This window comes from Sarcophilus harrisii, chromosome 2 (genome assembly GCF_902635505.1).
Source record: "Sarcophilus harrisii chromosome 2, mSarHar1.11, whole genome shotgun sequence".
NCBI lineage: Eukaryota > Metazoa > Chordata > Mammalia > Dasyuromorphia > Dasyuridae > Sarcophilus > Sarcophilus harrisii.
The window spans coordinates 252,963,637-252,989,868 of record NC_045427.1 but is presented as its reverse complement, the minus strand read 5'-3'; the positions used below and the strand labels follow the sequence as shown (position 1 = coordinate 252,989,868).

The window sequence follows — 26,232 nt, the reverse complement described above, 5'->3', positions numbered from 1 at the left end:
GACCAGTTAAAAAGAAGAAAGCAGACTGGGACTGAGCCACACTATGAAGTCTTGAATCAAAATCACCTTTACATCTTTTAAGAACTTGATTTTGGGATTGATAGGTGACAAATCCCATTAGGGCCTGCTGACTATTTCTAAGTGTTATTAGTGAATGGTATGGCAATAAACAAGTACAACAATCTAGGCAGAATTGTTAATTTTATTATATTTGCTTGTCCTACCCATGAGCAGTTGATATTTTTCCAAGTGTTTAGATCTGACTTTATTTGTGTGAGAAGAATTTTGTAATTGTGTTCATATAGTTCCTGGGTTTGTCTTGGTAGGTAGATACCCAAATATTTTATATTATCTACAATTATTTTAAATGCAATCTCTCTTTCTGTCTCTGCTGGGCTTTGTCAGTTATATATAGAAATTCTGGTAGTCCATTAACATTTATTTTATATCCAGTAGCTTTGCTAAAGCTGTTAATTATTTTGGACAGATTTTTAGATGATTTTCTGGGATTCTCTAAAAATATCGTATCTTCAAATGTAGTGTTCTCTTCTCTAAAATATAATCATTCTCTGGGAGCAGGTTTCTTGGGGGGCTTCTGGAGGCAGCCTTCGTTTCGGTTCAGATCAATAATCACTTCAAATGCAGCCAGTCCTTTATTGTCTCCTTCAAAATAGCCTGGTTAGTTTTCTTAGAGGCCTGTCTCTCTCCTTCATTCCAAGAAATCTTGTTGCTAGTCTTTTGCCTCTTCCAGCTTCAGCCTCTCTTCTCCTAAATCCTTCATTCTGCCCAACTGAATCCTGGCTTCTCAATCTCCCCAATTAACTCCTGGCTGAGGCCTGTCCTTTTATATACTCTTTTAGAGGTGTGAACTCAAAGGTTGACTCTTCCTCCAAGAGTGGGATTGTGGGAGCTGTGACTTGTGAATTTCCTCCACTGAATTTGTGAATCTCCTGGACTTGTGAATTTTGTAGAACTCCAATAAGTATTTAAATACATTAGTGAGCTAAAGAATTTGCTAAGTACCATGCTAAATTAGATAACCAACTTATCACTTTGTAAGAATCCTAAAATTCAAAGAGTGATAGTTTTAGTTCCTCATTGCTTATTTTATTCACTTAATTTCTTTTTCTTTTCTTATTGCTAATGCCCCAACATTTCTAGTACAATGTTGAATAATAGAAGTGATAATGGACATCCTTATTTTACCCCTGATCTTATTGGGAATGCATCTAGTTTCTCTACATTACAAATAATGCTTGCCATAATGGCTTATGCCATTGCCATAAATACTGCTTAAAATACCTTATTTTAAGGAAAAGTTCTTTAATCCCTATGTTCTTCAGTGTTTTAATAGGAATGTATGCTGTATTTTGTCAAAACCTTTTTCTGCACCTATTGAGATTCTCATATGATTTCTGTTGGTTTTGTTATTGATAAGTCGATTATGGTAATAGTTTTCCTGATAGAGAACCAGCCTTGCATTCCTGGTATAAATCCCACTTGATCATAGTGTATTTTCTTGCTGATAAGTTAGTGTAATCTCTTTGCTAATATTTTATTTAAAATATTTACATCAATATTCATTAGGGAGATTGGTCTGTAATTTCCTTTCTCTGTTATGGCTCTTCCTGGTTTAGATATCAGTGCCATATTTGTGTCATAGAAGGAATTTGGCAGTATACCTTCTTTACCTATTTTTTTCAAATAGTTTACATAGTATTGGAATTAATTGTTTTTTAAACATTTGATGGAATTCACTTGTAAATCCATCTGACCCTGGATTTTCTTAGGGAGTTCATTAATGTCTTGTTCAATTTATTTTTCTAAAATGGAACTACTGAAGTATTTTCTTTTCTGCTAATCGGTACAGTTAATATTTTTGTAGATGTTCATCTATTTCAGTCAGATGTCAGACTTGCTGCTATACAGTTGGACAAAATAGTTCCTAATTATTGATTTAATTTCTTTTTCATTGGTGGTTAAATTCTTCCTTTTCATTTTTGTTGCTGGTGATTTTTTTTTCCTTTTTCTGATCATATTAATGAAAGGTTTATCTATTTTGTTGCTTTTTCATAAAATCAACTCTTAATTTATTAATTAGTTCAATAGTTTTCTTAATTGCAGTTTTATTAATCTCTCCTTTGAGTTTCAGAATTTCTAATATGGTATTTAATTGAAGGTTTTTAATTTGTTCCTTTTCTGGCTTTTTTTAGTTGCGTGCCCAATTCATTGATCTCCTCTTTCTCTGTTTTATTCATGTAGCTATTTAGAGATATAAGATTTCCCCTAAGAATTGCTTTGGCTGCATCCCATAGGGTTTAAGTATATTGCCTCATTATTGTCATTCTCTTGGATGAAATTATAGAATTTCTGTGATTTGTTGTTTTACCCACTCATTCTTTACAATTAGATTATTTAGTTTTCAATTGCTTTTTAGTTTACATTTCCCTGCCCCTTTATTGAATATAATTTTTATTGCATCATGACCTAAAAAGGAAGCATTTACTATTTCTGACTTTCTACATTTGATTGTGAGGTTTTTATGGCCTAATATATGATCATTTTTGTGTAGGTGCCATGTACTGCTGACAGAAAAAGTGTATTCCTTTCTATCTCTATTCAGTTTCTTCTAGAGATCTATCTTATCTAGATTTTCTAGGATCCTATTACCCTCCCTAGATTCTTTCTTGTTTATTTTGTAGATTTATCTGATTCTGAGAGAGGATAGTAGAGGTTCCCCACTAATATAGTTTTGTTGTCTATTTCTTCCTGTAATTGGCTTAATAACTTGTCTAAGAATTTGAATGCTCTACCACTTGGTGCATACTATTTCATGTTTATGGTACCCTTTATCGAGATGCATTTTCCATACTTATCTCTTTTAATTAGATATTTTTTATTTTTGCTTTATCTGAGATCAGAATTGCTACTCCTGCTTTTTTTTTTTTACTTCAACTGAAACATAATAAATTTTGTTGCAATCTTTTACCTTTACTATGTATATTTCTCTCTGTGTCATATGTGTCTCTTGTAAATAACATATTGTAGGATTTTGTTTTTTAATACACTTTGCTATTCACTTCAGTTTTATGGCTGAGTTCATTTCAATCATATTCACAGTTATGAATACCAACTTTGTACCCCTCCATCTTATTTTCTCTGCTGTAGATACTTTTGTTCTTTCTATCCACTCTGTCCTTAGTAGTGATTTGTTTTTTTTTAACCCACCACACCCATTATCTTATCTTCTATTACCCCCTCTTACTTTTTTCTTATATGTGCTCTATCCAGTCCCTCCCTTTTCTTTTCCTTTCTTCTCCTACTTCTTTATAGAGTTAAATAAATTTCTATACTCAACTGAATGATTAAGTTATTCTCTCTTTGAGCCAAAACTGAGATCAAGCTTTAGATAATATTTATCTTCCTTCCCTCTTTCCTTTGTACCTCTTCATGTGATCTAATTTGTCCCATTATATCTTCCCTTTACTCTTCTCCCAGTACAATCCTTTCCCTACCCTTAATGTCTTTTTCTCTGATATCACCACATCAGAGTCCATTAACAACCACATCCTCCATCCATGTGATGCCCGCCTCTAACTACTGCAATGACAGATGCAGTTCTCTAGAAGTATAGATATCATTTTCCTATCTAGGGATGTAAACAGTTTAATCTTTAAATGGTACATATTTTCCCCCTATTTGCCTTTCTATGCTTCTCTTGGATACTGTGTTTGAAGATTATATTTTCTGTTTAGTTCTGTTTTTTTCAGTAGAAATGATTGAAAGTCTTTTATGTCATTGAAGATCTATTGCTTCACCTGAAAGATAATGCTTGGTCTCCCTGGGTAGTTAAGTTTTGCTTGAACCCCGATCCTTTGCCTTCCAGAATATGGTATTCCAGGCCCTCCAATACTTTATTGTAGAAGCTGCCAGATACTGGATAATCCTGACTGTTATTCCTTAATATTTGAATTGTTTTTGTCTGACAACTTGAAGTATTTTTTCCTTCCAATTGTGATTCTGGAATTTTGCAACAATGTTCCTTGGGGTTTTCTTTGTGAAATACCTTTTTTCAAAGGTAATCAATTGATTTTTTTAATGACTATTTCCCCTCTGTTTTTTTAAGAGTATCAGGGCAGTTTTCCTTGATCGCTTGAAGAATGTTATCCATACTCTATTTTTAGTCATGGCCTTCAAGTAGACTAATAATTTATAAATTGTCTCTTCTGGATCTATTTTTCAAGTCAATTGTTTTTCCAATGAAGTATTTTACATTTTCTTCCATTTTTTTATTCTTTTAAGTTTGTTTGACTGATTCTTTATGTCTCATAGAGACATTAACTTTCATTTGCCCCATTCTAGTTTTTAATGTGTGATTTCCTTCAGTTAGCTTTTGTATCTCTTTTTCCAGATGATTAATTCTATGTTTAAAGGTGTTGTTTTTTGCAGTGGATTTTTTTTTTTCATTTGGCCAATTCTATTTTTTAAAGAATTGCCTTCCTTTTCTAAACTATTGACTCTCTCTTGTATACCTCATTTATTTTCTCAATTTTTCTTCTACCTCTCTTATTTGCCTTTTAAAGTATTTTATGAGTGCTTCCAATACATCTCTTTGGACTTGAGACCAATTCATATCACTTTTTGATATTTCATCTGTGGACATTTTGTACTCATCTGAGTTGATGTTTTGGCTTTGTCACCATAGTAATTTTCTGTGATCAAGATTCCTTTCTGTTTCTTGCTCATTTTCTTTCCCTTTTTTTGGTATTTCCTCTTTTTTTTTACTTTCAAGGTCAAGCTCTGCTCCTGGGGTAAAGGGAATACCGACCCAAGCTTTCTGTGCAGCTCTGAGCCTTGGCTTTAAGCACAGGGGCCCCTTGTGTTTGCAGAGGGCAGCTTTATCTGCTCTTTCTAATAAATAGCCTGGTTTCTCAGAATTTTTCTTTTGACCTGGGCCTGGGGACTGCCCTAATGGTTTGCTTTACTATTGAGCCAGGACTAAGTGTCAGTTGCTGATCTGCTATCATTAAGATCCTCTCACTGCCTTTCCCAGAGTCTGTCTGAGCTGGGATGAACACCCCTTTTACACCAGTGAGAATGACCTTCATTAAAGTTTTTCCAATTTATCTTGAGCTCGAGAATGGTTTCATTCCATCAGATTCTGCTCAGAGGCTTGCTTTCATATGGTTTTTAAGGCAAACTAGAAAAGTTTGAGCAGCCTCCTGGCTTCACTCGTCCATCTTGGTTCCATACCCCACTTGTAGATATTTTTAAGCATCCTCATAGTAATTTTTTATGTTCAGGTTCCTATTTGTTGTTTGTTAGTTTTTTCCAGCCAACTTACTGACTTTGGACTTAATACCTTATTAAGTTCTGCTCACCTCGGGAGTGGAGATTGGTAAGGAATGGAGGGGAAATGTCCTTATCTTCTATCTTTAATGGCTTTCTGCTACTTTTACAGCTCATTTGTGGTCCCTGTAAGATTTTAGTGCTTTCAAAGTAATGTGGTCCAGGGAGAGATATGCTCACTGCTCTCCTGGTTTGTACTCTGCAAATCCTTGATCTGATTTTAGACTGTTGTCTTATACATGATTGAGTTTCCACAGACAGCTTGGTGGGAAGTTCTACAAATTCAGAGCTACTGAAATGCTAGCTTCCCCTTTGGTTGTGGTTTCCTGCGCTAGTTTACTCCATTATAAACTTACATGTGGGGCTACAGGTGAGAACAGAGTCTCTACTCTATTCTTTAGCTTAGAGCCACTCAGCTATGTTTATGATACTTGTTTCTTTCTCCTTATACAAATAGAATCCTTAGTCCCGCTCATCTCTAATATGGACTATAGGATATAGAACTGGGTAATAAGTGAAAGAGTTGTCATATAGCATCCATTCCTATTTCCAATACTAGTAATGGAGTCCCCTTCAACTTTTTGCTAAGGGTGTTCAGTCATTTTACTGTCCTATAACACTGAACTTCCCACCATTGTTGTTGCTGCCACAACCCCTTGTTGCTTCCATCTGCCAAGTGGCTGCTACTGCTGCTGTACTGTATTCCTGGATAACTGTACCCTACCCTGGTGTCCATAAGCCTTTCCTTTTGATTTTTTAAGCTATTATTACTTGAAAATGATTAATTGTGATTTATTCTTGCCATTTCCCCATTAGAATTTCATTTGGCACATTTTCAATGTTAACTTTGGGAGTGTGGGCCTTTTGGGAGAACTAGGCAGAAATGCTAGTTTTCATCCTAGTATCTTGGCTCCATCCCAATCAATAGCATTTTTTGAATTATGTTTCTTCCTTATTCCCCTCATCTAGTCATTTGCTAAATTCAGTTCATGTTGTAACTACAATATTTCTCTAATTATTTTCCCTTTTCTATTCCTACTTCTATCATCTAGCTGAAATCCTCAGTACCTCCTGCCTATATTATTTCTTCTTTTTGTATATTTCACAGCCTCCCTAAAGAACTTAAGTCTTTTTATGTTGTTTATACATCTCATAAATCACATTATGCTTCTTCAGGTCTAGGATCATATTTTGTTTAGCTTGTATTCTCCCAAATATCTTGGATGTAGTTAGAATCTAATATGTATTCATCAAATTAATAATTGGCATTCCTGGAAAAATATAAGGTATTTTGGTAAACCTTGAGTTTGATCTATTTGGCTAGAGTGGAGATTTCACACTGAAAAAGCAGGGGACTAAGTTGGAACAATATGTGAGATTAAAGTTTATAGGACCTTTAATGCCAGTGAAGAAACATTAAAAGTTTTTGAGAATCAGAGTGCCAAAATAAAACAGGCAGACTTAAAAGAAGTTGACATATAGGCTTTTTACTTTGCCAACTTAACAATTTTAATGGCATCCAAGAGTTATATGAATTGAAAGAGTCACATATTACTAGCATTTCTAACTAATATTTCTGTTCTCTGAAAAAAAAAAAAACATCAGTTTCTTGGTGTTTGAACTGAGGGACAATGACAGAACTGTTTGATAGTTAAGAACTGAAAAACAGTGGTAATAGAAAAAGTCTATCACAAGTTTCCTCCTCAGTTTCCTTTCCTTACCACTAATGTGTCTATAAGTTTAAAAAATAATTATTATAAGCAAAAATTTTTCAATAGTGTCAAGGCAGATCCAGCATCTCAGTTAGATTTCTTCAATACTCCTATTTACCTATGTTTCCTATGTACCTTTCTCCAGGAAAATAGGAACTTTCCAATCTGATTGGACAGAAGCCCTTCTAATCATTATAAAACAAGGAATATGGTTTTAATTTAAAAGTACAGTCACAGAAGGGAGCACTTTCCTAACTTTTTTCCATTAAAAAAATATCTGTGAATGTACCATTGCATAGTATTTGTAGGGCTGTCTCTGGAACCACAAGAAAATTGGTTAAAGTCTAACTTCTGACAAATACTACTTTGAACCCTAGACAACTTTAAATAAGTTCTTTAAACAAGTTACCTCTCAATGTTCTGGATATCCCCTAAACTAACAAGTTTTCAGAAAATATAGCAATTTACATTGGTAAAGAGAATTTCCTTATTTGAGAATTACTATACCAATGAAATCATAGGTACAATCCCTATTCCTGTTCCCTATGGATATTTTACAAAGCTCTTTCCTGAGTTATCTTCTTTGATATTCCCTTTCTTGGTGATCTCATCAGCTCCAATAGATGTTCCTGCAGTATATATATCCATCTGAAGCCTCTCTTCTCATCAGCTATTTATTGGACATTTTGAATTAGAAGATATGTTCATACATCAGATGCACCATGACCCCCAAAGAAGTTATTAGCCCTTGCAGGGGATGTGGAAAAACTGGGATACTAATACATTGTCAGTGGAGTTGTGAATTGATTTAACCATTCTGGAGAGCAATTTGGAACTATGCCTAAAGGGCTATCAAACTGTGCATACCCTTTCATCCAGCACTATCTCTACTGGGCCTGAAATCCCAAAGGGATTATAAAAAGGGGAAAATGAGCCACATGTGCAAAATTGTTTGTAGCAGCCCTTTCTGTAGTTTTATAAGGAACTGCAAAATGAGTAGATGCCCATCAGTTGGGGAATGACTGAATAAGCTATGATAAATGAATGTTATAGAATATTATTGTTCTGTAAAAAACGATCAGGAGGATGATTTCAGAGGGGGCTAGAGAGACTTACAGCTGAGTGAAGTGAGCAGAACCAGGAGATCTTTGTACACGCCAACAGCAATATTATAAGATGATCAATTCTGATAGATGTGGCTCTTTTCAACAATGAGATGATTCAGGCCATTTCCAATGAATGGTCTTGTGGTGGAGAGAGCCATTTGCACTCAAAGAGAGGACTGTAAGGATTGAGTGTGGACCACAACATAGTATTTTAACTTTTTGTTGTTGTTGTTTTCTTGCATTTCATTCTTTCTTGTTTTTTTTTCCCCTTTTTGATCTTATTTTTTTTGTGCAGCATACTTGTGGGAATATGTATAAAAGAACTCACATGTTTAACGTATTACTTGCTGTCTTAAGGAGGGGGTGGGGAAAAGGGAGTGAAAAAATTTAGAACACAAGATTTTGCAAAGATGAATGTTGAAAATATGTTTTGAAAATAAAAAGTTTTAATGATAATAATAAAAAGAAGATATTAGCTTTCCCTCAAAACCCACCCTTTTTCTACTTTTCTTTATTTCTTCAAAACTAACACAATCCTTCCAGTCTCCCATATTTGAAACCTTGGAATCATACTTGCTTCCTTAATCTCCCTCAAGGCTGGTTTCTCAGAAATTCATCAAATAATGATGATACTAACTTTGCAACATCTCTTGTCTATCTTCTTTCCACTCAGTAGCCCCACCCTCTTTCAGGATCTCTTAACCTTGCTCTTAATCTGTATTGGAATAACTTCCTAACTGATTTCTCTGTCTCAAATTTCTGTCCTTAACAATTTATTCTCTATGTATTTGTCAAACTGATATTCCTAAAACACAGACCCCCCCTACACATTAAGCTCTAAATTTCTCCTCTGGTAATTAAAGCCCTACATAATTTTATCTATATCCTACATTTACAGACTATTTTAATATCACTTCTTTTCATAAACACTTGTCTGACACAATAGTTCATCTACTATCTTTGTGCCTTCTCAATTAACACAATTGTGCCTTGCCTCAAATGTGCTCCTTCATCTTTGTCTCCTAGAAGTCACCTTTAAATCTCAGCTCAATCACCTCCACCTACAAGAGGCTTTTACCATTTTCTTCAGATTATACTTCATCCTCCACTCATCTTATATTTACCTTGTGTCTATTTTGTGTATAGTTTATATCTTATAAGTCAGAGATGTCTGTGTTTTGTCTTTGTATTCCTAGTGCCAAGCACAGTGTCTAGCATATTGTTTATTGATTGATTGATATTATGTATTTCAGAAATCCTGACCTTTGAGAAACAGTGATATAAAGAGCATTGGAATTGGAATCAAAAGACTTGGCCTCTCTTACTTAGTGCCTTTGGGAAAATAATCTCACCTACTTGAACCTCACATTCCTCATTTAAAAAGTGAGAAAGTTGAGCTAGATGTTGTCTAAAAGCAATTCCAAATCTAAAATTCTGTGATCCTATGAGTTTAACCAAAATTATGTCCCAGAGATTCAGAGATTTCTAATAAACTGGTCTAACAGGTTGTATATAGAAGCAACTGAGCCAAATGACTCAAATAAAAAGGTCTTTATGTTTCTCAAGTTATAGCTGCTTCCCAGCAAGATTATGTGATGATTAACTGTGATGAACTTGACCCTTTTCAACAATGAAGTGACTCAGGCCAATTCCAATTCCTTGTGATGGAGAAAAGGATTTTTTTTTCCTTTTTGATCTAATTTTTCTTATACAACATGATAAATGTGGAAATATGTTTAGAAGAATTGCACATGTTTAACCTATATTGGATTACTTGCTGTGTAGGGGAAGAGGATGGAGGAAAGGAAAGGAGAGAAATTTGGAGTACATGGTTTTGCAAGGGTGAATGTTGAAAACTGTCCTTGCATATATTTTGAAAATTAAAAGGTATATTACTTAGGAAAAAAAGATTATAGCTGCTTCAAGGAATGGTTATGAATGTCAGAATGGAAAAATTTTAACTTCCTTTTCTTTCAGTCTTTGGCAATACTTCCTATGTGACATATGACTGGTAATTTGTCTTCTCTATATGTTTCCTTATTTTTTTTTTTAATGTGGCTTGTTGTTACCAGTCTTCCAAGGTGATTTACATACATTTCTAAAACTAAGTCTTATTATTTCTTTTCATTTGTCCCATTTGTGATATTACTTCTGAAGAATAATATTCTAATGAAGGAAAATTCCAGGCCTCTATGCTACTTTGAAATAAAGATAAGAGCTCTTTCAACTTGTTTATGTAGTGGATACCTAATAGATCAAACCACATGAGTAGATTCCTGGCAGTAGGATGATTGTTATTCCAATTCTGTAACCATTTCATTTTTCAATTATCTAAGGAGAATATGGGGATCAATATTTATACACATTTTTATTCTGAAAGAGTTAGCGTCCAAAATAATGAAAATATTCTTTCTTACTATCACTCTAGACCTTCCCATTAAACACTACCATACCATTTGTAAAATATTTCTTCTCACAGTTAATAATGTAATCATCTAAACAATGAAAAGTAAAATATATTTTCAATAGTTATTAATTGCTGTCCCAGTACAACTATAAAGAGAAGATAGCAACAATTCAAAATAGAGATCGATGAGGTTAGTTTCAATCTAGTCAGTTCTCTGTATTCTGACCTTCACACAAGATTAGAATTTCAAAATCAGAAAAAAAAATACTTATAGCAGGCAAAAAAAATTAAGGAATAATACTCAAAATCACACAAGAATTAATAACTGTAATTATAAAGGAAAGGAAGATTTGAGTAAATTATATTCTAAAAGGCAAAAGAGAAATTCTTACAACCAAGAATAACCTATTTGACAAAAGTGAGTGTGCAGGCTTTAATGAAATAAATATTTCCAAGGAGTCTTGATGGAAACACCAGAATTGAGTAAATACTTTCAAATGGACATCTAGGAATCAATAGAAACATAGGTATTCATGTTTGATCAATAGGAGTGGACTGTATGAAAATAATTTTTAAAAAATTCTTAGTATTTTATTTTTCCCCAATTACATATAAAAATAGTTTTTTAACATTTGTTTTAAAAGTTTGTATTATATGTCAACAACAATACTATATGATGATCAATTCTGATGGATGTGGCCATCTTCAGCAATGAGATGAACCAAATCAGTTCCAATAGAGTAGTAATGAATTGAACCAGCTACACCCAACGAAAGAACTCTGGGAGATGACTATGAATCACTATATAGAATTCCCAAACCCTATATTTTTGTCCGCCTGCATTTTTGATTTCCTTCACAGGCTAATTGTATACTATTTCAAAATCGGATTCTTTTTTGTACAGTAAAATAACTGTTTGGACATGTATACTTATATTGTATTTAATTTATACTTTAACATATTTAACATGTATTGGTCAACCTGCCATCTGGGGAAGGGGGTGGGGAGAAAGAGGGGAATATTGGAACAAAAGGTTTGGCAATTGTCAATGCTGAAAAATTACCCATGCATATAACTTGTAAATAAAAAGCTATAATAATAAAAAAAAAACAACAAAGGATGTAAATCAACAACAACCAAAAAAAAATTGTATTATAAATTCTCTCCCTTTCTCTGCCTTTACCCCATTCAGTGGAAGATAAGCAATTCAATATATGTTATACATGTTAGTCGTGTTATACAATACATATTATCCATATTAATTATAAGAAAACATGTTATATAAAAAACATAAGTAATTTTTAAAAGTATGCTTTAATCTACATTCAGACATCATCAGTTCTTTGTCTGAGCATGGATAGAATTTTTTCATCATAAGTCCTTCAGAGTTGTCTTGAATCATTGTATTGCTGAGAATAGCTAAGTCATTCATAGTTACTCCTCTTAAAATATTGATGTTACTTTATACACAGTATATTTCACTTTGCATCATCTTATTTAAGTCCAAGTTTTTCTGAAAGCATTCTGCTCATCATTCCTTATAGCACAATAATATTCCATCATAATAATATACAAAGTTTGTTCAGCCATTCTTAATAGATGGAATTCCCCCAATTACAAACACTCTGCTATCAGAAAAGATAGCAGAAAAGATGTGTGTGTGTGTGTGTGTGTGTGTGTGTGTGTGAGAGAGAGAGAGAGAGAGAGAGAGAGATAGAGAGAGAGAGAGAGAGAGTTCTTTTTCTCTTTATTTTATCTCTTTTTGGATATAGGCCTAATAGTGGTACTACTAGGTCAAAGGGTATGTATGGTTCCCTAGCATACCTCCAAATTGCTCTAAACAGTGTTTGAATTAGTTCACAACTCCAGCAACAGCATCAATGTCATTTTTTCCCATATCCCTTCCAACATTTGTCATTCTTCTTTTCTGTCATGTTAGTCAATTTAATAGCTATAATGTAGAACCTCAGAGTTGTTTCAATTTTCATTCCTCCAATCAGTAGTGATTTAGCACCTTCTCATATGGCTATAGAGAGTTTTGATTACTTCATCTGAACTGTCCCTATTTCTTCATCATTCATCTGTTGGGGAATGGTTTTTGTTTTTATAAATTTGATTCAATTCTTGATATATTTGATAAATGAAGTTTTTATCTGAGAAACTTGCTTCAAAATTTTTTTCACTGTTATGATTGTTAAATTTATTTCCCTCCCTTCTATCCTCCCATATATTCTATTCTCTCTCTCTTTCCTTTCACTATATCTCTCTTCAAAAATATTTTCCTTCTTACTACCATATTCTTTGCCCTCTTATCACAATCCTCCCTTTTCTTATCCCTTTCCCTTATTCTTTTTTGCAGAGTAAGCTAGATTTCTATACACAATTAAGTATATGTGTTATTCCCTCTTTGAGCCAATTCTGATGAGTAAAAATTCACTAATTCCTCCCACCTCCTTCATTTCCCCCAGCACTTAAAAGACAATATCTAGAATGTTGGGGGGTTTTTTGATCCAGGCTTTCAGATAGTCCAATAATTTTAAGTTATGTGTCATAGATATATTTGTCAGATTAGTTGTTTTTCCATTGAGATATTTCATGTCTTCTATTTTTTCATTCTTTTGATTTTGTTTTATTATTTTCTTGATTTCTTAAAAATTCATTAGCTTTTGGGGCAGCTAGGTGGCGCAGTAGGTAAAGTACCAGCCCTGAAGTCAGGAAGACCAGAGTTCAAATGTGGCCTCAGAAACTTAACACTTCCTAGCTGTGTGACCCTGGGCAAGTCACTTAACCCCATTGTGTCAGGGGAAAAAAAAATTCATTAGCTCTCATTTTCTCAATTCAAAATTTTAAGGAATGATTGTCCTCAGTGAACTTTTGCACATCCTTTTCCATTTAGTACTTTTTAAGGTTTTCTTCCCTTTATTGAATTTTTGTGCCTCTTTTTTTTCCATTTGACTAATTAAGCTTTACAAGGCATCTCTTCTCTTTATTTATTTTTTGTATCTCTTGTACCTTTTGGCCTATTCTTTTTTAAGGTGTTATTTTCGTCAGTATTTTTTGTCTCCTTTACCAGGCTGTTGACTCTTTTTGTATAACTCTCTTACACTGAAGATATAGATAGATAGATAGATAGATAGATAGATAGATAGATGGATACATAGCGGTGTGTACTTTGCAGGTACTTTGCAAAGCACTTTTAGAAATATTACCTCAATTGATACAATAAATTGTAGATTAGTTGCTATTTACCATTAAGGAAACTGAAGTAAATAATTTAAGTATTTTGCCCATGATCACAGAGCTAGTAACATAAATAGTAAGTGTCTAACTCTGGATTTGAATTCAGGGCTTCCTGATTACACTATCCAGTATAATGCTACCTGCTCATCATAATGTAGAAATGCATTAAACCCAATGAAAAATAGGTAAGGCAAGGTAGAAGTAAAAAGGAGTTAAAGAGATATTCATTACACGTGAGGGGTGTAGTTGAAGAGGGGACCCCAAAACTCTAAAAATCCTTGAAGGAGAAAATTTCCTTTAACTCTACCTCAATGAGGAACCCTGCCCAAAGGAAAGCAAACAAGACAGTTTCATTGTGTTATCTAGCAAAGGAATTCTGATCCTATAGAATTGAAGAAACTCATTGAATTCCAGCTCAAGCTGAAACCTAGCTTGAGCTGAGTCAGCTTGTGCTGTCCCAACCCCACCAAGACACTCAATATAATAGCTTCCATCAACTAAAGTCCTTTGCAGATGGATCTTGGCAGCTCCCTTTGCTGCTAGAACTTTCTGTCCACTGAAAACTGCATTCTCGGTGCAAAACTCCATTTTCCATAGATCTGCCCATTGGAATAATGTTCTTATCCAGTGTTATCCTCTTTTTATCCTCACTTATTTCCCTAATAAGACTTTATGCCTCTCTGTCAGGATTTCTAACCTTACTTCCCAATCCCTATAATTAAACTTTTTTTATTAATCTAGGTTTTTGGGTCTGTAAATTCCTTTACAGAGAATCTCTGCACCCTCAGAAGGGAGTCCCCAAAACTCCCTACACTTGTGCCAAATCCCAAGGCAGTATAGGGGAGCCAAACTTCTCTATTTGGTTCCCTGAACCCCAAACCTGCCACTAGATCTTAATCATTTAACTCCCTGACCACCAGAAACCCTAATCTTATTTTGGTTTCCTAAATCTAGACCTTATCATAGTCATAAAGAAAATAGACTGCAGAGTCTGGAATGGGATGTGGGGGAGAGGGTAGGAGGAAGAAGGAGGCTTAAGGAAGTACAGGTGGGAAAAGCATGAAGTAAAGATTAAAAAGAAAGAATAAATAATAACCTTTGATCAGAATGAGACAATGGAATGGAAACACATTGTGTGATATCTAGATTATTACAAGTCTTACACAAATTCCCTTTTTCTTTTTTTTTGTAAAGGGGAAAGGCAAGAAATATAGGATAGAGAAGAAGAAGCAGGAAATAGCATGAATATGAATGAGCAAAACTTTTCTATAAGAGAAGAGCAGAATGAATTAAAAGTCGAAAGGCAGCAATATGTTATAAGAAACATATTTGAATCATAAAGTCATATCTTAGTTTTTTTATTGTTTTTTAATTTAATAGAAAAGAGAAAGAAAATAAAAATAAAACAAAACAAAGGAGAACTTTGTTTTGTGCACAGCAGAATGTCAGGGAAGATTCAAAATATAACGATTAATTTTCAGTTCAAGAAAGGATATACAATAGTAAAAGAAATTATATTTATGAGTATCCATTTTTTCTTTACTTTCTTGTTGATTATTCTTTTGTTCTCTGATGTGTACTTTTTTCTTTTTTTTTTACTTTGTTGTTTTTTTCTCCATTTAGCCTCCCCTTATAACTCTCCCAAACTGGGTATAGTTAAGCAATTATTTAATAAATATACACACACATTCATTTACAAACAAACATACACACACACACACAAACATATATATATATATATATATATATATATATATATATATATATATATATATATACATTCTCACCCATCCACAGACCCACACATATACATAATATTTTAATATCAGTTTTTGTGATAGCAAAGAACAGGAGACGAAGAGGGATACTATACAGTTGAAAAATTATTCCATATGAATGCATTGGAATGTTGTTGTGCCTTAAATGATGAAATGGATGAATTCAGAGGAACTTGGGAAGACTTATATGAACTGATGCAAAGTATAGTGAGCAAAAAGAAAAATAGATTTATACAATATCAACATTATTTAAAATGAACACTTTTGAAAGTCTTGAGAATTCTGATCAATATAATAGCCAATCACAAATTTGTAGAACCTGAGATAAAAATTATTATCCACCTTCTGTAAAAGAAGTAGTCAACTCAGAATGAAGAATGGTATAGTTTTTAACATGGTTAGTATAGGAATCTGTTTTGCCTGACTAGATTTTTACAAAGGTTTTATTTTTCTTTTTTTCCTTCAGTAAGTTAGGAAGAGGTAAGAGAGAAGGAAAATAGAAGCTTATTCATTGAAAAAAAAGTTTAATTTTAAATATGCATAAATCTAGCAATTGGATGTATTCATCCTTGCTTCCCTTTTAGATTGGCACTAGAATCTGCTATCCCTGTTGTTAATTTTGGTAGTTATAAAGTTCATTCTTCTTAAGCCCCAAGCTAAACAGAAGCTCACATTTTAAAAAATCTCAGAATTGGAAGAAACCTGAAAAGCATCTAGTTCAACAGGAATTACCTCTGCAACACCCCAGATAAAAGGTCATGTAGTCTCTGCTTAAAGATATTCCAAGGCAATTCATCCCACTTTCAACAATTCTTATTCTCTGCAAGTTTTTCCTTATAGCAAGGTAAAATCTGCCTCCTTGTAATTTTTATATATTGTTCCTGATAATACAAAATATTTTTAATTACACTTGGATAGTTTGAACCTTTTCAAATAATTGTTTTCAATTCCATTCAATTAAACCTTTTCAAACAATTATTTTCAATTCCATTCAATTAAATACTTAACTGTGTATTAAATAATGTGCTAGGTATTCAGGATACTAAAGCAAAAATGAAAGTAGTACTGGTTCTCAAAGAGCTTGCATCCTACTCAAAGACAATTTTCATGTCCCTCAAATTTTCCTCTTGCCTGGATGAGAATCTCTAATACTTTTCTTCAATAACTCCTCTTATTGCATGATTTTTAGTTACCTCAAAATCTTGGGGAGCTCTTTTCAATGCTCTATCTTGTTAGTGTCATTCTTCAAAAATAGTAAACAAAATTGAATAAAGTATTCCAGATGTGATATGACTGGATAAGTTTCAGAAGACTTGTGCCACCATCACTCTGGACACTATTTCTTTTAATGAAACCTGAGATAATATTAGGATTTTTTAAATTGGGGGGGGGGGGAGACTGCCTCATCATACTTTTGATTCATATTGAACTTGCAGTCAACTAAAAACCAAAGATCTTTTTCACATAAATTATTGTCTAATCATATCTTATAATAAACATTCAAATTTTAGCCTAAATGTAAGATTTTCATAAGGGACTTAACAAATCCTATATGGGAAGATGATATTTGTAACTCACAAAACTTCCTTTTTATTATGGCGATTAGAAAAAAAATAGAGAGAGGGGGGGGGCACAGGTGTGAGTTCAATATGAAGGGATAATATCTAAAAAATAAAATAAAAATGTGAAGAAGGAATGTACTGTGAGAAAGGGAAGGGGAGAAGTAGAATGGTATAAATTACTTCCCATGAAAGAGGCAAGAAAAATCTTTTACAGTGGAGGAAAAGTGGGGGAGGTAGAGTAAGTGAACCTTATTCTCATCAGAATTGGTTCAAAGAGAAAATAACATACACATTATGAGTATAGAAATCTATCTTCTCTTGTAGGAAATTAGGAGGAGAAGAGGGCAAGAGAAGGAGGGAAGGCAATAAAAGAGGAACATTGGGAGAGGGGCTGGTCAGAAGCAGGAGAAGAGAGTAAAAGGAAAGAGATAATAAAACAAATGGTATCAAATCAGTTAGCAATAATAATAATAAAAAGAATTTTGAAGCAAATTTCTCTGATGAATGCCCCATTTTTCAAATTTATGTGGAACTTAGTCAAATTTATATATAAAAATAGTGCTGTCCCCCAATTGGTAAATAATCAAAAGATATTATCTATGCTCAAAGGTTATAAATTCATTCATATCACTGTATCACATATCACATTATACCACTATTAGTCATGAATCCCAAAGAAATGTTTTATAAGAACCTATATGTATAAAAATATCTACAACAAGTCTTTTCTAAGAGCAAAGAATTAGAAATTGAAGTAAGGCCCATCAATTAAAGAGTGCCTGAATAAAATTGTGGTATAGGATAATGAAGGAATATTATTATTCTATAAAAAATGATGAACAGGATGCTATCAGAAAAACCTGAAAAGTTCTCCATGAGCTCAAGCAAAGTTGTACTGTGTATGCATAATAATAGCAAAGTTATGAGATGACCAGCTGTGAAGGAATTTGATATTTTCAGCAATACAGTATCCAAGACTACTCTGAAGGATTTATAATGAAAAATGCTATCTGTACCCAGAGAAAGAACAGATTGTGTCTGAATACATACTTTTTTGAGGGGTTTTTTTGGGGGGGGAGAAGATCTGTTTTCCTTTGCAATGTGACTTTTATAGAACTGTTTTGCACAACTTCACATGGGTTCTCTCAATGGAGGGTGTGGGGAAGAAGAGGGAGAATCTAGAATTCAACATTTTAAAAACAAATGTAAAAAAATTGTTTTAAATATAACTGGAGAAAATAAAAATACATTTTTAAAAATTTAAAATTTTGTAGTTATCCTATTAAATATCATCTTTTGAATTTGACCCATTATTATAACCTGTTAGAATCTTTTCAAATTCCAATATGTCATCTACTATAATAGCTAACTTGACCAACTTCATGCTATCTAAAAGTCTAATAATTATCATCTATGCCTTTATTCAATTATTGATAAATGTGTTTAATGGTTCTCAGCACAGCTTCCTGGTGTCTTCCCTAAAGACTTTTCTTCGAACTGACATCAGTTTATTAAAAATCCTTAAAGTTTGATTTGTTCCTGCTTGTTAAAATGGTCATTTTCCCAAACCAGATTTCAGATTATAAGAGATGTTGAAATCTAGCAAAACAGATATTGCCAGTAGGAGAACTAGAACAGCAAAGAGTCATATACTTTATATAACAGACACCAGAAATCATTTTTTCTACCCATTCTGTCTTCTCCAAATGATTTCAGGTGTAGTTAGAATAACTTAACTACCATAAATGTTCTATTTTTAAAAATAGTTTCCTCATGTTTTATGGTAGATACATGCCTGGAAAGTTGGGTACAAATGATATTTTTGTAAATCAAATGAGAAATGTCAAAAAAAAATAAATGGCCTGGGTTCTAGTCCCAGCTCTGATACCACTGACTATCCAAATAACTACAGAGAAGTTATTTAACCTATATTTTACTTAGGTGGATAGAACTAGTTTGTGAACCTTAGCAATTACCCACACTCCCTTATTTTGCAGATGAATAAAGGAACTTAGAGAAGTTAGACATCTTTAGCTCACTGGCCTATTTATTCCTCAAACTGGACACTTAATCTTCTATCCCTGTATTAGGCACTGTCCAAAAAGAGAAAAAAAGAAAAATAGTCTTTGATTTAAAGGAACTTCATTGTCCTGACACAGATGTTGGGGGTACGATATTTACACAGATATTTGAGGAGAGAGAAAGGGCTTATAAGGAGGTTCATTATTTGAAAGTCTTCCAGTGACTCAGAGGTGAGAGATGGAATACTGAGTAAATAAATAAGGCTACAATCTAGATGATAAGAAAGAATAATGGGAGTTAAAAGTCTAAAAAGGCAAGCTGGAGTCAGAATGTAAAAAGCTTTAAATACAAACTGATCTGGCATCCTTTTATTCTAAAACCTAAAAGTAATAGGAAGCCACTGAAAATTTTCACAGCTGTTTTTTGGATAAAGGGGGGAACAGTCTGGAAGCAAGGAGACCCATGAAAAGGCTGTTACAGTTGTCTGAGAGAGAGAGAGATGATGAAGTCTACTGTTGAGTAGTGTCTCTGAGAATAGAGAAAAGGAGGATGGTTGTGAGAATAGTGTGAAGGGATAGTTGATAAGACTTAGCAAGCAATTGTTAAGTATGGTCTATCTTCAAGAGTTAAAGTGATATCTCAAGAACTCTTCCAACTTTTAGTCTGCTATTATTCTCTAAATGCTATTACATTTTTTGACATTTTTCTCCACAGGTTGAGCCCAACACCAAAATGTTTCCAGCTGTATTCTTGCAACCCACAAGCACTTCTTTGGTTCAGTTTGAACTTGGCAAGTTAAAGGTATTTATTTATTTATCTCTTCCTTCTTGGAAATTGAAAGTGAAGCTTTGGATAAGAGGAAGGAATATTGGTCTTACAGTGAGAAGTCAGATGTTGTACCCTGGGGACTCAGAGATCTAAATTATGATTTTGGCCACTAGCACCACCACTCCCTTTATTCTCTCTTTTGACTTCACAATGGCCCTTACAAAACAGTTATGAAACTTTTCTTATGATTGTCTCCTCTCTTTGTTCCATAAGGTGTTCTGAGGGTTAATTAATGTTCTTGAAACCCTTTTGAAAGGTCTTAAGTATAATTGGGAAATTTTTCAGAAATCTTTTCAGTATGACTCAATTTCCCATTTATTTCATAAAAGTCATATTGACTACCACTAGACTAGGCTCCAGTAATTGAACATGTGTTCTTTTCTTCTTTTTCCTCTATCTTGCTCCAGAATGCAATGCCCCTTTCAGCAGCTATATTTAAGAGTGAAGAGAAGAATCTTGTTCCCCAGTGTCCCCCTCGCCTGGACGTCCAGACTATACAGCCTGTACTCTGGAGCCGTATGCCTAACAGCTTCCTGAAGATAGAAATGGAAAGGGTGAGCGAACGCCATGGCTGGATGGTGCAGTGCCTGGAGCCATTGCAGATGATGGCCCTTCACATCCCTGAGGAGAACAGGTACTGAGTAAAAGAGAAGAGGGGCAGGCCTAAGAAGCTAAAGTGAGGAAACTCTAGGACACTTTCATATCTCTTCCTCTAGGTTTCATACCTGGATGTGGTCAGCATTGGGACAGGCCAGGCCAGAAGACCTCAGGACTGAATTTGGTTAGGTAGGAGCAAGTTGACAGATAATATGAGAGCTAGCCAAGCATTTTCTTCATTTGTAAAATGTAGGGGTTGAACTTAATGGCTTCTAAGGTCCTTTCCAGTTCTAGATCTATGTTCCTATGAATTGAAGTCAGATCGGTGGTTAATATGAAGGTAAAAGTAAGTGTTGAAGATGCAGACAGATTGGAATTCTACAGGTTGTATAAAGACAGAGAACCCCTAGCAAGTGCATATTCTGAGTACAGATAGGCAAGCAGAGACCAAAGTCGGACAAGTACAATAGAAAGCAAAGAGGAACGATTAAATTATCAGAAGCAATTCTAGTGAATAGGGTAGTAACCTTTGATCAAAGACTGCTCTATGATCTGTATGCTCCCTGTGGTACATGATAGGTGGGGGCTCGTAAATACATTCACATCTTTGAAGAGACAGAGCCTTGAAAACATGAGTAGGTCCTTATTCTGGGAGAAGCAAAGTGCTAGGTCTTCCCAAGTAGTTCATATATGAGTGAAGATAAAATATCAGTATTTGTCTAATTTTTAAAATGCAAGGAGTAGTTCAGAGTTATGTAACCTTTATTCCATATTTCATTCTTTCAGAATGTTTTTGATTTGATAGAGTCTAACACTTGGTCACATGGTCCAGTAAAAAGAATATTAGACTTTAAATTAAGACAGATCTGTGTTCAAATCCTCACTCATACTTACTAATTGTGTAACTTTTAGATAAGTTTATCATTGTCTGAACATTAGTTTCCCCAGATTTAAAATAAGAGTAATACTTATGCTAATTTAAAAAAAAAAGATCTATTTTGAGCAAAGTACTTTGATAACCTTAATGCACTTTATAAATAGTAATTGTTCCTATCTACCTTTTTAGTCACACATTTGCCAATAATGTTCTAAACATGTGAAATGATAAAGCTGCGAGTGGGATGGGAGGAAGTAGAAGGAAAATCTCCCTTTTTAGAGAAAGGAGTACCTTGAAATTAAATGAATAGGGAAGAACCTTACTTCATCACATTCCTTCCCTTTGTTAGGTAAATATCTTTTGGAATCAAAGAACAGTGTTTTCTTTTAGCCCATAAATTGATTATTTGTTATGTTTCCAGGTGTGTGGATATCTTGGAACTCTGTGAACAGGAGGATTTGATGCGATTCCACTACCACACACTAAAACTTTATAGTGCAGTCTGTGCCTTAGGAAACAACCGGGTGGCCTATGCCCTCTGTAGCCATGTAGACCTGTCTCAGCTGTTCTACACAATCGACAACCAATACCTCCCTGGTCTTCTGCGCTGTGGCTTCTATGACCTACTTATAAGTATCCATCTGGCACATGCAAAGGAGGGAAAAGTAATGATGAAAAATGAGTTCATCATCCCCATTACCAATACCACCCGGAAAATTAGGCTATACCCAGACGAATCCAAGCGGCATGGGCTGCCTGGGGTGGGCTTGAGCACATGCCTTAAACCAGGATTCAATTTCTCCACCCCTTGCTTCATTGTAACCAGTGAAGATCGCCAAAAAGTAAGCCCTGAGATTCCTTTGGAGATTCTCAAGACCAAGGCCCTGAGTATGCTGACAGAGGCAGTGCAGTGCAGTGGGGCGCACATCCGGGATCCTGTTGGAGGATCTGTGGAGTTCCAATTTGTACCAGTTTTGAAACTCATTGGGACCTTGTTGATCATGGGTGTATTTGACAATGATGATGTTCGGCAAATCCTACTCCTTATTGATCCCACTGTGTTTGGGGAACATATAGAAGAAACACAGGAAAATATGAAAAAGGAGGTGACACAGATGGAGGAGAAGGCCGTGGAGGCTGGAGAAAAGGCCTGCAAGAACAACCAGGCCCCTGTTCGAGGTCTGCTTCAGACTCGACTGCCAGAATCTGTAAAGCTGCAGGTAAAGGCCAAGTAAGAAAGGAAGGTTTGATACTATGGGTATGGAAGGGGAAAGGAGTAGGAATGAAGAGGGAGGGAGAGAGAGAGAGAGACACACACACACACACACACACACACACACACAGAGACAGAGAGAGACAGAGGATGGGAGAGTAGGGAGGAAGTAAGGGGAAGAGAAAAAGAAAGGGAGGAGGAAGAGGGAAGGAGGGAGGGAGAGAGAGAGAAGGAGGGAAAGAAAGAGGAACAGGGAGGGAGGGAGAGACAGAGAGAGAAGGAGAAAGACACAGAGAAAGGAGATAGACCAAGAAATAGAAAGGGGGGAGGGAGAGAGGGAGAATGAGAGAAAACACTAAGTAGTTGTCTGCAGCTTTGGCTAGGATTACAGTAGCTAATTAGTTGAGATTGACTTATCCTTTCTCTCTAGACCTCAGTTCTGTCATCACTGTTATAAAGATCCAATGAGAAACCCAGGGTATTTTATATGTCTATAATTATATAACTATGTATATATATATATATATATATATATATATATATATATATATATATATGTATATATACACACAGAGAGAGAGACATGTTTATATATATATATATATATATATATATATATATATATATATATATATTTGTGTATGTGTATTCTCACATACATGGCTCCAGAGCTTAAGTTAAGTTTTTAAAAATAGAATCTTTTTTACAATATACTACATGGATCTCATTTTCAGTAATTCCAATTTTTTTCATATAGCGTGTACATCCCAAATGTATGCTGATTGTGGTGACCATATATGTACTGATTGTTTACATAGTACGCAAACTAGATTCTTGGGCTCTTTGGGCACTCAGGAGATATGATTTAAAATGAATAAAGCACACAACTCATAATAAGGGCACCAGTGAACTGAGGAAATTAGAAGAGGAGAGAACAATATACTTTCTGTAGAACTGGAACCTATTGGGAAAACAATTTTATTATGGCTATTATAGGAAGCCTACAGCTCAGGTAGAAGTTTTCCAAGGGCTAGTTTCCTCTCTTTGGTGGGTTTTCTTTGATGCCAGCAAATTCCACTGCCAGTTATTTCTCAACTAATAATGAGATAGCTTTTTAGTGTAGCCACTGTGCTAGGCTCTGTGCTAGGCCCTGAAGATTCAAGTCTACAGACAAAGCAGTGCTTACTTACAAAGACATTCCATTCCATTCTAATGGAAGAGAAAACACATGTGTGTGTATATATATATATTATATAAACACATATATATTTATATTTGGCATAAAGTATATAAATAAAATAATTAATGTGAATACATACAAATATATACAAAATAATTGAGAAGTAGTTGAGAAGCAGGGTACTGGGAGAGGAAAGCCTTCAGAAAAGAGCTCATGTAGAAGATAGTATATGAGTCATATTTTAAAGAAAGAGAGGTAAAGTAAAGGCACAGGTTAAAAAAAAGGACTATATATTAGGAATGTGAGACAAGTGCAAAGGCATGGAAATGGGAGATGGAGTATTATATATAAGAAAAAGAGAAAAGGCTAGTTGACTGGATTGAAGAGTGGAAGAGGGAAAGTCATGTCCAATGAGACTGGAATATAATTTGGGAGTAGGTTATATAGATTTTAAAAGTTTAAAAAATGATCCTTATTTTTTCACTAATATATGTTTTTTTCCCCAGATGTGCAAGCTTCTCAACTATTTCTGTGACTGTGAACTTCAGCACCGAGTAGAAGCCATTGTTGCATTTGGTGACATTTATGTGTCTAAGCTACAGGCAAACCAGAAATTCCGCTACAATGAACTTATGCAGGCCCTGAACATGTCAGCAGCCCTGACTGCCAAGAAGACCAGGGAGTTCCGATCTCCTCCACAAGAGCAGGTAAGAAGTAACATATAACTGCCCCTTTGCCCAAAACTTGGAATATGAAAGGCAGTGGGAATGAGGACAGGTTTCTCAACTTAGGGTCAAGAGGACTTGTCTCAGAAAACTTGAAAACTTACAAAATTCATGATTCTGGGAAATCATCTTTCTGTACCTCCGTTTCCACATCTGTGAAAATAGGAATGATAAATACAAAGTTATAGTGAGGATCACATATTTTTAATGTCTCCTAGAGATGCTGAAATGCAATATTAATGTTAACTCTCAGTATTCAATTTCTACTGAAGTGCAAGATCATAAAGAAGAATAGTGGCCTTCATCTAACACTTTTACTTTACCTCTCTTCTTTTGAAATATAACTCAGATTCTATCTTCTACATGAGATCTTTCCTGAAGCTTCTTTCCTCCAGTACCCTGCTTCTCAACTATTTCCCGTCAATTACTTTGTATATATTTGTATGAATTCACATTATTTATATATTACTTTTATTTATATATTTTATGCCAAAATATATATATATATATATATATATATATATATATATATATATATATATATATACTTGTTTTCGTTTCCATTAGAATGGATTGGAATGTCCTTGCAAGTAAGCACTGCTTTATCTTTGAACTTGAATCTCCAGGGCTTTGCACGGAACCTAGCACAGTGGCTACACTAAAAACCTATCTCATCATTAGCTGAGGAATAACTGGAAGTAGACCTTGCTGGCATCCAGGAGAATCCATCAAAGAGAAGAAAATAGTTCTAGGAAAACTTCTACATGAGTTATAGGCTTCCTACAATTGTCATAACAAACCTGTCTTCCTAATATGTTTCAATTCTATAAGAAATACATTGACATCTCCTCTTTTTCCTTTCTAATTGCTTCAGTTCTTTGTTATGCTTATTATGAGGTGTGTGCTTTATTCATTCTAAATCATATCTCCTTAGTGTCCAAGGAGCCTAAGACCCCAATTTATGTACTATATACACAATTGGTACATATACAATCAGTAACAATAATCATCTTACATTTGGGATATACATACTATATGAAAAAAATAGAATTACTGAAAATGAGATCATATAGTATATTGTAAGAAATATTCTATTTTTAAAAAATTAAGCTGCAGTACTCTGAAACTATGTTTGTGAGAATACACATACATAAACACATATCTATACGAACATATATCTTATACATATACACATACATATATGTGTATGTATACATATAGGTATAGATAAATAAAACTTCTGGGGCCTGAAATCCTTGGTTCTAAGCCCACTTCTAATATATGGAACCCTGGGAAAATTAGTTAATTTCTAAAATATTTAGAAAATACTTTGTTACTTTTAAATTACAGAAAAGGGGGACAACTTTCATAGGTAAAAGTTCTCTCTACTGGGAGTTTTCTTTATTTTTGAAAATACAGGTTTAGTCTCTGCCTTTATAAAGGATAGTATATCGAATTCAAGCCCCTCATTATGGAGAATAACAGTAAAGAAATTATTAGAAACTAGGAATTATAAATAAATGATTAATAGAATTGCAACTCTCTATAAATGAAATATTTACCTTATACTTAGAAGTTATATTAACAAAACTTATTCTACCCACTTTACAAAAGTGTCTCTAGTAAAGTTAATTAT

General features: G+C 34.2%; 1 protein-coding gene across 4 annotated transcripts in view; it reads left to right on the top strand.

The window, feature by feature from the left end:
* Positions 1-26,232, top strand: part of RYR3 (ryanodine receptor 3) — a 708,417-nt gene that overhangs the window by 451,151 nt on the left and 231,034 nt on the right. For all 4 annotated transcript variants that reach the window (XM_031952023.1, XM_031952026.1, XM_031952025.1 and 1 more), the window contains exons 33-36: positions 19,891-19,977; positions 20,412-20,638; positions 21,900-22,698; positions 24,378-24,578. In XM_031952023.1, the coding sequence (XP_031807883.1) occupies positions 19,891-19,977; positions 20,412-20,638; positions 21,900-22,698; positions 24,378-24,578 (1,314 nt within the window). The remainder of the gene's footprint in view (positions 1-19,890; positions 19,978-20,411; positions 20,639-21,899; positions 22,699-24,377; positions 24,579-26,232) is intronic.